Source organism: Rhincodon typus, chromosome 5, assembly GCF_021869965.1.
Source record: "Rhincodon typus isolate 14 chromosome 5, sRhiTyp1.1, whole genome shotgun sequence".
Lineage (NCBI taxonomy): Eukaryota > Metazoa > Chordata > Chondrichthyes > Orectolobiformes > Rhincodontidae > Rhincodon > Rhincodon typus.
Genome location: NC_063336.1, coordinates 41,498,173 through 41,512,507, shown reverse-complemented (window position 1 = coordinate 41,512,507; position 14,335 = coordinate 41,498,173). Strand labels below are relative to the sequence as shown.

General features: G+C 38.9%; 1 protein-coding gene across 2 annotated transcripts in view; it reads left to right on the top strand.

Moving 5' to 3' along the window:
• The window catches only part of LOC109913418 (transcription factor AP-2-beta), a 169,259-nt gene extending 158,585 nt beyond the window's left edge, over positions 1-10,674 (top strand). The window contains exons 4-7 of one of the 2 annotated variants that reach the window (XM_020517905.2): positions 665-881; positions 2,555-2,673; positions 5,847-5,988; positions 10,291-10,674. In XM_020517905.2, the coding sequence (XP_020373494.1) occupies positions 665-881; positions 2,555-2,673; positions 5,847-5,988; positions 10,291-10,588 (776 nt within the window). In that variant the 3' untranslated portion in view covers positions 10,589-10,674. The remainder of the gene's footprint in view (positions 1-664; positions 882-2,554; positions 2,674-5,846; positions 5,989-10,290) is intronic. The other variant, XM_048597010.1, reaches the window with a different exon arrangement.
• Positions 10,675-14,335: the final 3,661 nt, after the last annotated feature.

The window sequence follows — 14,335 nt, the reverse complement described above, 5'->3', positions numbered from 1 at the left end:
AGTTTCAGTCAAGTCAACCATAATTAATAATGCATTTCAAATGAATGTTGGACATTTTTGAACACTCGCTTCCATTCCAGTCCAGTCACTGCAGTAGCTAAAGACTCTGGCCAGCTAATACTTTTGAAATAATTTGAGTTTCACAAATGATTAGGATGGATAGTTTGGTGACATCTCCCAATTACATCACTGTCGTGAATGCTTTCAACGTCTTGTTAGTTTTTTTTCAATTTGTAAACCTACAATTCCCCAGGAAAGAATTTATTTTACAACACTTGCCCGTCTGAGCATAAAAGAACAGTTTGTGTGGAATTCACTGCGGATTTAACCAGGAGCGAGATAATAACCTAAATCACGTGCTTTTATTTTGCAAGAGAAATCCTTAAAATCAAACCATAAAAATGGGTACATTTTTCAAATTTCAATACATTAGTCAAGCACTGATTATCTCTTGAAAAAAAATCCCACTAGTTTTTCTTTTATGTACAAATTATACAAAACATTAGTCTGCTGAAAATAAATGTTCTAATTAACCCGTAGATATAGATTGGACCGACTGGCCTTTAGTGGTGTAAACTGCATTGGTTTAACATTAAGTGTGAGATGGTATCGGGACTTATAGTGACGCAGTGCTGACTTCTGCTGTTTTGCCCTCTTCTTTTAGTCCCACTTCCTCAGAAGAATATCACATCTCTGATGATGAACAAAGACAATCTCCTCGGTGGAATTGCAAACCATAACGAGGTGTTCTGCTCGGTGCCGGGACGTCTGTCTTTGCTTAGCTCCACATCCAAGTACAAGGTGACGGTGGGAGAAGTCCAGCGGCGCCTGTCCCCACCGGAGTGTTTGAATGCATCATTGTTGGGGGGAGTCCTGAGAAGGTAGGTAACAAATACCGAAAGCAGCCTCTTATACTGAAGCAGCAGGAAACGTGTAGAGCAGCGTAGTGTGACCAAAACTTCAGGACCAAATGCACTGAACGTGAATGTCTATCGGTATGTTGCAAGCTTTATCCATTGATCTAAATAATTTAAACATATGCGACTCGTACAATTTATTGTACAATGCACAACGCTTTTCCAATATTTTTATATCTACTCTTCTGCTGTTAGTTTGTCAGAACATAACATTAATAACCATTAGAGTACACACTTGGAAGTCAATTATATACAAGCGTGCAGTTACGCCCCAACTTCCGGTTTATGGAGAGTGGAGAGTGTATTCTCAACCGCGCATCTGAGGTAATTTTAGCCACGGCATCTTGCAATGGATTGGCCTAAAGCATCCACGTCTTGTGGGTGTTTGAAGACAGGCCATCGACTCGTGCTTTTTGCTTCTCGTTTCAAATGTAAGGGCATTGTTCGAAATATTAATTTATTTCTACAATAAGAAGAATGAAAATAAAGAACTCTTCTACAACCTCCCCCTTTAAGTCTACTTTTCAGAGGAACGCAAGTCGGATTGTCTACGATTTCCACCATAAACGCATGCCCACTAAAACGTCAACGTTTCAAGGCGCCGGGCCTTGAGCGGAAAAGTGGACTGATGTAAATAGCCAGCCGTGTATTTTTGTTGCTGCTGACTCGATGGGCCAAAGGGCCTTGTCGATACTGTAATAATTCTATAGTTTCCCTGAGATCCAATGAATGGTCTGAATATATATTTTTAGAATACTATCATTTCACATTGCCGCAGTGATAGTGACATAGTAGAAACTCAAAATGTTGGCAGACCTTTTTTGGCGCTATTGGGCTTCAGTACACTGGAGAATGTAACTTAAGGACGCTATCACCTTTACATTAATGGACAGTCAAAAAATAAGCAGCAGTGCAACTATATCCAAACTGTAGCCCGATGCTGTCATTATCATGCAGCTACCAGTGTTAGACCAGTGGATGGTCAGGTACTGCTCACTCTGCCTCAACACCCAATGCAGTCAGGTGAACAACAAAAGCGTTTTGCCTTCTGACTCGCTCAATTTTAAGTTGTGACGAACAAGAGAAAACACTATTTTGAAATAATAATGATAACAATAATAATAAATAAATTTGTTTTATAAAAATGTCCAGATTACGTAATTATCGAATTCAGCACTTTGAAATGTGGCCTTGCTTTGACCTGGCATTCTACATATCTCTGGGGAACTCAAAATGGTGTGAGACTATCTCCCGTAGGATGATATTACGCTTCCTAGCTTTGGTGTACTGGGTTTACCTTGGGAGTTGACTTCCAATTATACTGCAACGTTCGGGTTCATACGCATCTAAAACAGCTCAGCATTAATATGAAAATATCGGTATAACTGCATCTTTAAGAAATAAAAACCTGGCCCATGGGTATTATTATAAACTTCCACTCGAACCTCACGTGAAAAGTCGCCTTTTGAAAGAGTTTTCCTTTCCTGGAGTAAGGATCGTGTGATTTATTATGGACGCGTAGGTTGATTGAACAGTTCTACCTCTTGCACACAGGCACTCACGCAGGCTGTGTACACCACAAAGAAGGCTACTTATAATAGAGCTGAGTCTCAAAATCTATCCCTTATTGTTGTCAGAGCCAAGTCGAAAAACGGTGGAAGGTCGTTGAGAGAAAAGCTAGAGAAGATCGGATTAAATTTACCCGCGGGCAGACGTAAAGCTGCAAATGTCACTTTACTAACGTCACTAGTGGAAGGTAAGTTGTGGGAACACATTTCATAAGAAACTTTTCGGATTGTATTGATAAGTTGACGTCATGATTGTCCCAAGCTTAACACCATCACAAGAACTTTGAACTGCCCATGAACAAGGGAACAGAAGACTACTTGACGATATTGGCAGGGATGTTATTACATTGTGTTCTTTTTATAACAATCACATGTACTTGAACAATATTCATTGCACGAAAGTTAGCTAAAAGTATTAGCAACCAAAATATCAACATTAATCTTCACAATTTTTGGCATTTTTGATCAAGCCATTTATTGTAACTTCAAAGAGAAATTACATTATTAATTATGTAATTTAACTAAAAACTACTTCGTTCATACATCATAATAAATATTATAAATGCATTTATCTCAAGGCTGGAAGGGTTTTCTTTTAGCTAACCTTCATGCATGATTTATAGTTGTATTTAAATGCTCATATGTAACTGCATTCTCCATCACTTAGTTACACATAATCACGCTTGCACACTCATACACAAACGTCACAGATGTCCATATATCTCTTTATATTTGTATTGATGTTCCTATGCACAACGATAAAGTAAGTTTGAATGCCTGTTATTTTTCAGTTGTGATTTCCCAGTGTCCTATCCTCGAGCCCACACCTCTACCCCGCTTGTGCATGTACATCAGAGATTGTAAATCTTACCTGTTTAGGACCTGCTTTAATATTAGCAAGAAAATATCTTGTGAAATTATTTTTATTTTTATTCAGAAATCCTTTATGAATAAGTGATGCAAGCCGTCTAATTTTGCCAATGTTATGGCTGATATGTCAGCTGAAATGCACTTAAATAACTGGAAGACCTGTGGTGTTGCGCATTCTTCAGTAGCAGCAATTTGTTCAAAAGAATAGAGAATATAAAAATAGATAAGAAAAGAAAATTGACACGCTAAATATGTGGACGTCTACTTTTTTAGCCTTTTTCTACAGGCCAAGGCATCTGACACATTCATTTATTTATCGCTTGTTTGTAAACATTTAGTTCCCCTACATAGTAAGGTATGATGTTTATCAGTACTGAGCTGAGTAAACCGAATTCTTCTAATTCTGTTTTCAAGAAGGCGCAGCAGAAATGGAAAAGTTGTATTTTATGACTATATATTTTGTGAGAACACCGTCATTAAGGATGCATTTTTGTGAAAACCTGACAATAATTAGCGTGATAATTATCGGTACAGTATCTCTTTGAATCACTTAGTCCTGCGGACAATTTCATGTGCCTAGCCCCAGTTATCGTCTGCAAAGAACTTCAAAGAGATCCACTGCTTGAGAAGTGCAGTATTATCTGTTTGAATCCCTCGGAGCTCGACTCTGCGGTGTTAACCAGCCTTCACTGAAGTAGTATCAGGTGGGGTAGGTTGATGACATGGACCTCAAGGATAGTCCAGGATGGAAGGAAATATGACAATCCCAGCATTAGCAGATCAACCACGATCTTATTTCGTGCCGGAGCAGGCTCGAGGGGTCGAATGGTATACCTCTGTTCCTATTTGGAATGTTCGTAACTGGGCCAGCATTTATTTCCCGTCCCTCGTTGTCTTTGAGAAGATGGTGGTGATTTGCCTTCTTGAAAGGCCGCAGTCCATGTGCTGTAGACAGATCCACAATGATTGATGCAAAAAGTTGGCACTGGGCAGTTTTCGTAAAATGGCCTTGCTCCCAAGTAAAATGCCTGTGCTTATTATATTCTACTTCCTTGTTTCCAGTGAGAACGGATACATTTAGCTACAGTTACCAATACTACTGCTTATGCTTAACATAACTGTTATGTGAAAGTCAGTACATAATTCCTCAACATTTTATGGGAAGAATGCTGAACAGCAATTTCTTACATGGCACAGTAGCATTGACAGATGGATATCCATACATAGAATGTATATTCCATGACAGATAGACAAACAGATAGATGGATTATAATTATTCTTCTTGCTTCCGCATGAGTGCCATCAGACATTACTGAACACATTCCGAATGCTCACACTTCACTGTTGCAGTGTGTTATTTTGGCAAGTAACAGTCAGTTGCTGTTTGTTAGAAACTCCTGGGGGGTGTCTTGTTTAATTACAATATTTATCTTTTCAAAGATAAATCTTTCACAGTCAACTCCTTCATAACAGTCAACTGCTCTGCAATAAATGTGGTCTATCGGGTATTTTATTTAGATTGCCTACTGCAAAGACAAATCTCTACCAGAGGTAACTAACAAACACCTTCACTACTATAATATAAACAAACGAAGCCATCAAGAACACTAAAAGGTAAACGACATTTATGTTCTGTCTCATAACTGAACAGCAAACAAGTCGGCCCAAAGTTGGCAATACTGTCACCATTTTACGAATAAAAATTCGTCCAAATGTTTCCTTTCCATTCCTACAAGGTTTATTTTTATTAGATCTCCTCAGTATGTATAAGCCACTATCGACAACCAGATGTGTATGCAAGTTTTGTTCTCCATGTTTATGAACGACGGATAAGCTTAAATAATTACCTTAATCCAGAAACGAACTTCATAATTATTCCATTGCGTTTGCGCGGACGCTAGCTCCAGATCAGATTCAGCTACTTTGATTCCAATTTCAAGTGAAATCCTGTAAACTGCATCATTATAAATCTGGAGGATATCCAGAGCAAAATATTAAGCCCCAAATAGCGATTTATTGTTGACATCACAATCTCTTCTATTGTAGTCTACAGAAAACAGGGATCAATTACTTAGCATGTGCATATTTATTCATAAAATAATCCGAATCTTACACTATATTCTTATATCTAATGACTGTATCAAGAACTCAGTTGGCTGTCGGTTTTTAGTTTGTCTTGAATTCTTAAATGAGCTTTCCTGCAGACACTACGGGGAGATAATGCAGGGATCGTACATTAAGACACAGCCTAATCGAGAGGGACACCCAATACGATTAACCGGCGTCATACAGAACATTGTACACATAACAGAGCTAGAAAATTTATCATAAATATTTTCATGATGTGCTCCATTTTTTTCTTTGTGCTATTTACTTCCGGCCCTTTGATTAATATTTATACAGCCATAAGATATAGCTGAAATTTTGCACACACAATACTTATATAACCATATGAGAATAATAATGAGGTAATGTTGGTTTTGTCTTGCAGGCGAAGCCGTACATTTAGCTCGGGATTTTGGATACATCTGTGAAACCGAATTCCCTGCCAAGGCAGCAGCCGACTACCTAAACAGACAGCACACAGATCCCAGCGAGCTGCACTCCAGGAAGAATATGATCCTGGCCACAAAGTGAGTTATTCACCTACTCCTACCTGCTTTTGAGACCTGAAGGAATAAACACTAACAGTTAATCTTGTACCTGATGTGCAATGATGTATGAACAAAATGCGATTTTTGAAAATAGGTGTCATGTTTGGTATTGCATCTGCCTAACGCTCCCTTCGCCTACTTAAAGGTTTCAAACACGCTGATTTTAGGTCATTTTGAACAATGCATCAACATGTAGTTACAGTAGACAGAGTCAAATGAGTATGTCACATAAAATGAGGGCTGAGTTTATGTCGTTTAAAAAGCTGTCCCTAACTATGAGTCCAAAAATCTTTAGGAAATTTTTTCCTTCATTGAAGCAATGATTGAAAACCACTAGATTCATATGAATAGTGAAGCCACGGTTTAATTTAAGCAGCATTTAGAAGTTAAGAAAATCATTTCTTAGCACGCATTTAAGAAAAATTCCTTGAAAACTTCGAATAGCTCTAACAGTTTCAATCAGATCTGATAAAGACACAGTAATGTCTTTAATATATGATTATGTCTATGCATGTCCATTATTGAGGAAAGTCCCTCAGATTCCCACCAATGATTATAAAAAAAACCTGAAAAAAATCATTTGCTCAAATTTGTCCAGATGTTCGCTAGACGTGATTTGAATTTAATTGTTTCTTTCCGCCGGGTCAGAAGATATTACAATCTCAGAAAGTTTAATTGCTTGCAGGCGATTCTTTTTACTTTGAAGACTAGAAGCGTTTGGCTTCCCTGCCATTAATCCTTCACGGTGGACGTTTTCTACTTTACATAGTCAAAAAAAATACAAGGACGATGAAGGCAAGCGTTTAGAATGTTCCCATAGCAATTTCCTATGAGCGTCTGATACGTGTTACCACACACGGCAAACGAGATAGGAAGAGAGGGGAAAAAGCCAACAGAAGTGGGGAACACCAAAGAAAATTTCTAAAAGGCATTTTTGAAATATATTGTCTTGATTAATTAAGGATTTCTTTACTGAGAAAATGACCAGGATTCCCCAGCATCTGATTGATTCTGTGCCTGGGTGCAAATATACTTCGGTTAGCTTAAATTCCATGACCGCACTAACCTCTACTCCTGTACTACCTCTTCGCCACGTTTTTTTAAAAGAACTTTGAGTAGAGATAGGTCCACGTTTGCTCGTGTTGGGGATATTCAAAGGAAGAAGATGTACAAAGCTACATTTTTCATTATTGAGACTCATCTATAATGCAATGATTTTTGGCTCAATTTAAAAAAAAAGATTAGGGCTCTCTGCACACCAATTCTCAGCATTAATGATATTGACGACAGATATTTTTGGCTGCGAGTTACGTGATCTTTTCTCAACATGCGGGTTGATAGAAACAGAATTTTTATTAATCGCAACTTTTAGATAGGCATACTTTCATGGGTTATTAAGGGCTTTGAACATACATGTTTCCATTTAAAAATCAAATACATTATTCCTCCATATAAGACAACGATTATTTTATTCATCAGAAATCAACTATTGATGATCATTCATTGAAGCAGTGAGAACTACACAATCTTGCAGTATGGATATATCTAGCATCTGACAAATAGAGTGCCTTCAACATTCATATTAAAAATGGCATCTGGCCTAGGGAAACTATGTAGATCCAAAATAATCTTATGAACATCACCGAGTATACAACAAAATAAAACAAAGAATTGTAGAAGCTGAAAATCTGAAACAAAAACAGAAATTCTTTGAGAAACTCAGCAGGTCCGGTATCATCTATGGAGGGAAAGTAAAGTCAATGTTTCGAGTCGAGTGACCCATCTTCAGAATGGATTCTGTTCAGGGGTCACAGACTCGAAACATTAAGTCTGCTTTCTCTCCCCAGATATTGCCAGGCTTACTGAGTTTCTCGAGCAATTTCTGTTTTTTTGTGACCAAGTATACATTGTTCTATTAGATAGATTTCAATTGTAGATTTAGGCCTGAAATGATGGTACTCATCTCTTTTAGACTTCTTTCTCAAATTTGCATTATACGAATCCTCTTGGATGAAATTACAATCCTGTAAACTTTCCCAGTTCTACATCTTCTGTGATCACTGATAACATTACTTTACATTTAACAAAGGAAACATGATCTTTGAAAAAGTACATTATCGCACTCTACACGGTATCCTGAATATTGGCACGGAACTCCATTTAGCAAATTTAGAGACAGAATAAAATGGTCTAAATATAAGTGTAGACACCACTTTTATCATTCGGAAAACGATAACACTTAGTAAATCGATAATCCGCTTGGCAGCAGGGTGATAGACGATGCAATTCACCCGCCTCTCAACGTTCTGAGATTTCATTTCTGTTCATTGTTAAACTTTACAATTCAAATATTTTCTTCAAAAAGTGTTCCAGTGGAATCAATGCGTGCATCAAGTTGATATAGGCTAATGCTGGGAAATGGGAACAAATTTCCATTTCAACGCTCAATATAAATATTAATTATTTCCAGGTCAGGTGCAGCAGCATTATGTTGCAATTATACAGTAGCTGCCAGTCTGAAAACGAATGGCTGTGGCATAAATTCCAGCCATACAGGAACTAGTTGTTACTCTCAGTTTCGGACTGCAATTGCCTCCCCCTGAGGAGATTGAAATAATCTTCACCATGCATGGAATTTAACTTTTTAGAAGCAAAAGCATTCTGGATATTTCTACCAACTATCCAGGTAGGTTAGAAAAAAAGTCTAAGAGAACCTTGGGCCCAGAATTCTTTCATAATCAGATTTAACCCTTACACTGTATGAAATGTTCAATGCAAGTCTTGTGATAGTACTTCTTAAAGATGCTCTTGAGCAATCATTCCTGTTAGGTCAAATTTATACCGCGTCACGACGTCACAGTGAGGCAGAAACTACTGCAGAGGCAGATGAGAAGCACAGTTTAAATTTCTTTTGCTCAAATGGAGGGTGGCCATGGGGTGAATTTCCGTTGGGCGAAAAGTGAGGGAAGCGTCTCTAGTGGCCCGCTGTAACTTCACCAAGGAGTGCCTGAAACACTCACAGAGTTTCCGGGGTTTCCTGGCAGTTTCAGGGCTGAACGGAATTCAGATACAATTCTGACATTCTGCGCAGCAAACCCTTTCTTTCTCTTCAGTCTGGCTGAATGCACCAGAGCCACTAAACCTGAGAAAAGCAGCCTGCTGATCTTACGATAACAAGTGTAGAGCTGGATGAGCACAGCAGGCCAAGCAGCATCAGAGGAGCAGGAAAGCTGACGTTTCGGACCTAGACCCTTCTTCAGAAATGCATTTCTGAAGAATGATCTAGGCCCGAAACGTCAGTTTTCTTACTCCTCTGATGCTGCTTGGCCTGCTGTGTTCATCCAGCTCTACACCTTGTTATCTCAGATTCTCCAGCATTTGCAGTTCCTACTATCTCTGCTGATCTTATGCGCAGGTTGGAGCAGGATTAGGCCACTCGGCCTTTCGAGCCTGCTCGGCCATTTAATAAATACATGGTTGATTTGATCACCCGATATTCCCGCCTGCCCCAGCTAACCTTTCACCTCCTTGACTATTCAGAATAATTCTACATATACCTTCGAAATATAATTTTAAAAGATACAATCTTTTTGGAATGAACTCTACTTAAGATTGTCTGATTCACAAATGCAATAGCAAGGTTCTATGATTTAACTCTATCAGTTTAACTTCCCCGTGGATTTAATTTCTCCGTGGTTCTATTGCAAAATGCTTTGCTCGAATTGTTTTCTATGTCTTCGTTGTGTTCATTTGTAATAATTTCTGATTTCGCACACCTGTAACATGCAAGATGTTTTTTTCAAAGACTAAATTATGCCGGTAATACTAACACGTGTTATTGGTTGAAAATGGCCCCAGTAAACGTGTAACCTAACCGTAACTCTTTCACCTGTATGAACTTGTGCTGCTTTTAGCAGGATTAATTCACAGTGAGATTAATCTATATTTAGCTTTGCATTACTACATTCATTCTTCAGCAAATTAAAGAAAGATTCACATCCGTGATTCATTATAAGAATTGAGAACATATGAGATTCCATTAAAAACATCCTGAATTATTTGACAATTATAGTTGTAGACTATTGTAGAAATGCGCATACAGTGGAAGTCAACGCCATACAGGCAGCTTTACCTTAACCATGATATGCGGGTTGATGTGGGGGGATAGGGGGCGGGGGGGGGGTTTGCAGTTGAACCGATTTCCATAGCAATGCCATTGCATACATCTGATTTGTGTTATCTGACTGCAACATTCTTTGTCCTTGTTTTCTTAACCCGCAGGCAACTTTGCAAAGAATTTACAGATCTGCTGGCGCAGGATAGGTCTCCACTGGGGAATACCAGGCCCAACCCCATACTAGACCCAGGCATCCAGAGCTGTTTGACTCACTTTAGCCTCATTACGCATGGTTTTGGCTCTCCCGCCATTTGTGCTGCTCTCACAGCTGTCCAGAACTACCTGACGGAAGCATTAAAGGGACTGGACAAGATGTTCCTAAACAACAATCCAAATAGACATACATCTGGTGGGGAGGCAGGCACCAAAACTGGAGACAAGGAGGAAAAGAACAGGAAATGAAAAAACATTCCTCCAAACTTTTTATTTTCTGTAGCTTTATATAAAAAAAATCTTCTATTGACTTGGAAAAGACGACAACGCACATATAACGGAGCAACACTGGGTCAACTGTTTGCAACCAATATGGACCTGGATGCAAGACATCAAGACCTTTTTTCTTGGTATTTTTCCAATTTTGCAAACATTTTGACTTCCATTTTCTGTCAGAATGGCAGGCGATTCCAAGATCAGCTTGTGTGACTGCAAATTAATTTTTTTATATATATGTTATCAAAATCCTCTGGTCCCACGTTCATTTCAGGTCCGATTTCTGTGCACAGTTCTGCATGTTATGAGGATGGAAACATTCCAGCAAAAGAAAATGATGATCAGGTAACAGAAACACTTAATAGCATTTTTTTACAGCCCCCCCCCCTCCCCGTTTGGATGTGCAGCTTCAATATAGAACCTTTAAAGATATACTACCCAAGGTCTGACGGTTCCCACACAACATTTAACATGGTGACAATAATGACATGTATCTGCTGAATCTAACCCCAAGCATAACAATGCAGGCAGTAGTGTGACTGTCCCTAACCTTCCAGTCAACATGAATCTAAACGGAGCTCTAACTAGATAATTATTCACCCTCGATTGCAGTTGTCAGATCAAGTTCAAGGTGAACACCAGCGCTGCAAAAAAAACTACGCAAAGCAGAATGAATACAGACAGAAGGTGAGTTCACTTCAAAGAGACGGGACTGAAATCCAACAGAGATTAATGAGAAGGGAACATCGCATTGTAGAAACGGGCAGTGCTCCCCCTGCATGGCGTAGTCTCTTTAAGACTTGGTACATTCCGACACACCATTTAATATAACTGGTCTTCCTTTCAATAATTGTTCTGAATTTGGCAGCATCTACTTAAACGCTCAGTACGACAGGGTACACCGCCCCAACCCCCCAGAAGCTATTAGCATTTTGATCAGTCTTTTTCGATGTTTTTTTTGTAAAGACCTCCCCCTTATCCCTTGAAGGACGCTTAACTATCGTACAACCTCCCTCAGCTCAGAGGACAAGTGAGTAACGTCTCCACCCAAAACATTTTTGACCTCAGCTGATGCATTTTGGTCAGTTTGAACATGAGTGGACACTGAAGCACCGTCCAAACGCAAAGCCTCGACCCAATGACTCCCTTGAGAACTTATACCATATTAAATGTAGATGGTAGATCTTAGTACAAACACGACCCGAAGATACGCAGAAAGCACATGAGCTGTATTCGAGAAGCTTGATATGGTTAGTTAGGAAGAAAATTCATTTGTTCGTCAGAATGTCGCCATGAACACATGGCGAAGTTATCTCTTTGTTTACATATAAATCTTAAGAACTGCATCCGTCACTATTAATGAGCCAATTGCTTTTACACCTATTTAAGAAATACCCCACCGCATTACTTCATTAAATTGCCAGCATGCGCACTGCAAAAAAAGGGCTATATTTGAAAGAGAGAATTGGTTCACGCGGGTCAGTAGACACGGGTCAGTAAACTTTGGATTGAGAAAAAAAACATGCAGATTCTTAGAGATGGGCTGTCTGGATATCCTAGGTGTCTCTCAAGTTGAAAGAGAGAGGTTATTCTAAAAATAGCAAAATTCTTGTTTCTTAACCATGTTGGTTGTCTGCATTTTCTGGAAAGAATAGCAAATTATGTCCTCATGACTGGGAAACATTTAATAGTTATGTTTGTAAAGTAGCCGTTTCAAATTGCTTCCCTTTTTTCGATCAACGGAACCGCGCTGTCCACATATCTCGCCTGCATACAATCTTGAAACAAGTTAAATAACAACGTTGCAAGGGAAGGCAGGGAAGTTGAGGGTGACATGGCGAATTCCACACGAACAGAAAACAACGTAGTCTAACGATAAATGTTGTTGGCATTCTGATTGTTCCTCTCGAATCCCAGGGGTTCCGAGAATGAATGTTCCAGTACCTGCACTTCGACATGCTTTTGAGAACAACTCTAGATCTATTTAGAAACAATGCATTGTTGTATTATTCAACAATTTCGAACATATTTACATGTTACAACTATTGCAAACAGCTCTGATCTGTTATATTGTCATCAAAATAGTCATCGTTGTTGATACGCATATCATGGGTGTCATCTTACTATAATACGCAGCCATTTTTCACATTGTTGTATCCCAATGGTTGGCCATCTAGCAATTTCCTTATTAACTATACGCATTGGTATATTACTCAACTAAGTGATATTTAAAAAAAAAGAATATATAAGATCAAACGTTTGGTATTCTACAAAATCAATGCTCCTTTGAGAATGAGTTTCCTTTTCACGTATTTTCCTTGATTTTCACTCTTTGCCCCAGGCCATGCATGTCAATGGAAGAGTTACCACAAGCCGAACTGCTGCTCCTTGAGTCCACAGGTGGTATGTGGCGGAGTATTATCCCCTGTGGGGATATAAACAAACCCAAGGCCCAGACTGGTTAAACTCATCAGATAAATAGCAGGAATGTTGAAATCCTGGGAGAACACGGGTGTGAAAGGAATGTTTAATTGGTTTGTTACTGAGGCACTTAGGTGAAAAAGCGACGATTGGTAGTACCATCTTGGCGAATACATAGTGATCATGCTGATTTAAATTTCCAAAAAAAAAAAAAAATCCTGTGTTAAAATATCTGTGACAATACGATCAGGGTCCCAGGGATATTGCGATGGAAAGAAATCTATAGGAAAGCCCCATTGCATTTTGTTGCATTTTCTTTAGAATTCTGTAGTGATGAAAAAATGAACAGGATTAATTTATTTTGCCTGCTAATTTTTGTATTTTCACTGATTTAAGACTGCTTCTGCCATTGATAAAAAAAGTAAGCGGTGATCAATTCCTAAATCACGAGGATAAACGGATTACTTAAAGTTGACCCCTTGTCCACACAATGAGATCCACTCTCCAAGGAGCATAGGAACGTAGGACTTTGGAGCAGGAGACTATCCAGATCGTGGTTGATCTGATTGTGGCCTTAGGTCTACATTTCCGTCGGTACCCCATAACCCTTCCAACTAACTCCTAGCTATCTCAGCCTTAAATAAATACAATAACACAGCATTCACTGCCTTCCGGGGAACGGAATTCTACAGACGAACAGCCCCCCTGAGGAAAAAAATACTTCCGAATCTCAGTCTCAAAAGCAAAACCTCTTATGCTTGAATTGTGTCCCCTGGCTTTGGCCCCACCACAAGAAGAACCATCCACCTTGTATCCAGCCTACCCAGTCCTCTCAGGATCTTATGTGTTTCAGTAAGATCACTTCTCATACTTCTAAGCCAATGCATAAGCGTTCAACTTGTTCAACCCTTCTCCATAAAATAATCTCTATAATCCAGGAATGAGTCAGTGTACCTGCATTTGACTGTGTCTAAATCATTTATATCTTTTTTTCCCCAAACTGTACAAAACCTTACTCCATACTCCAAACTTGTCTCCCCAAAACCCTGCGCTGCTGCAATAAAATCTCCCTTTTATATTCCATTCCCCTTGCAATTAAATGCCTTGCGGATTTTCATGTAGCTTAACCCCATGTCCATTCTCTATGATTATGATATCTTCCTGTTTTACTCTAAACTGATACAACGTTGGTATTTTGAACCGTTAAACTTAGTGTTTAAATAGGCAGAATTAGTCATAGTGGAATTCTAGCACGGTATTTTTTGTTAAGGCACGACTCGCTTCCATTCTATCAAAGCT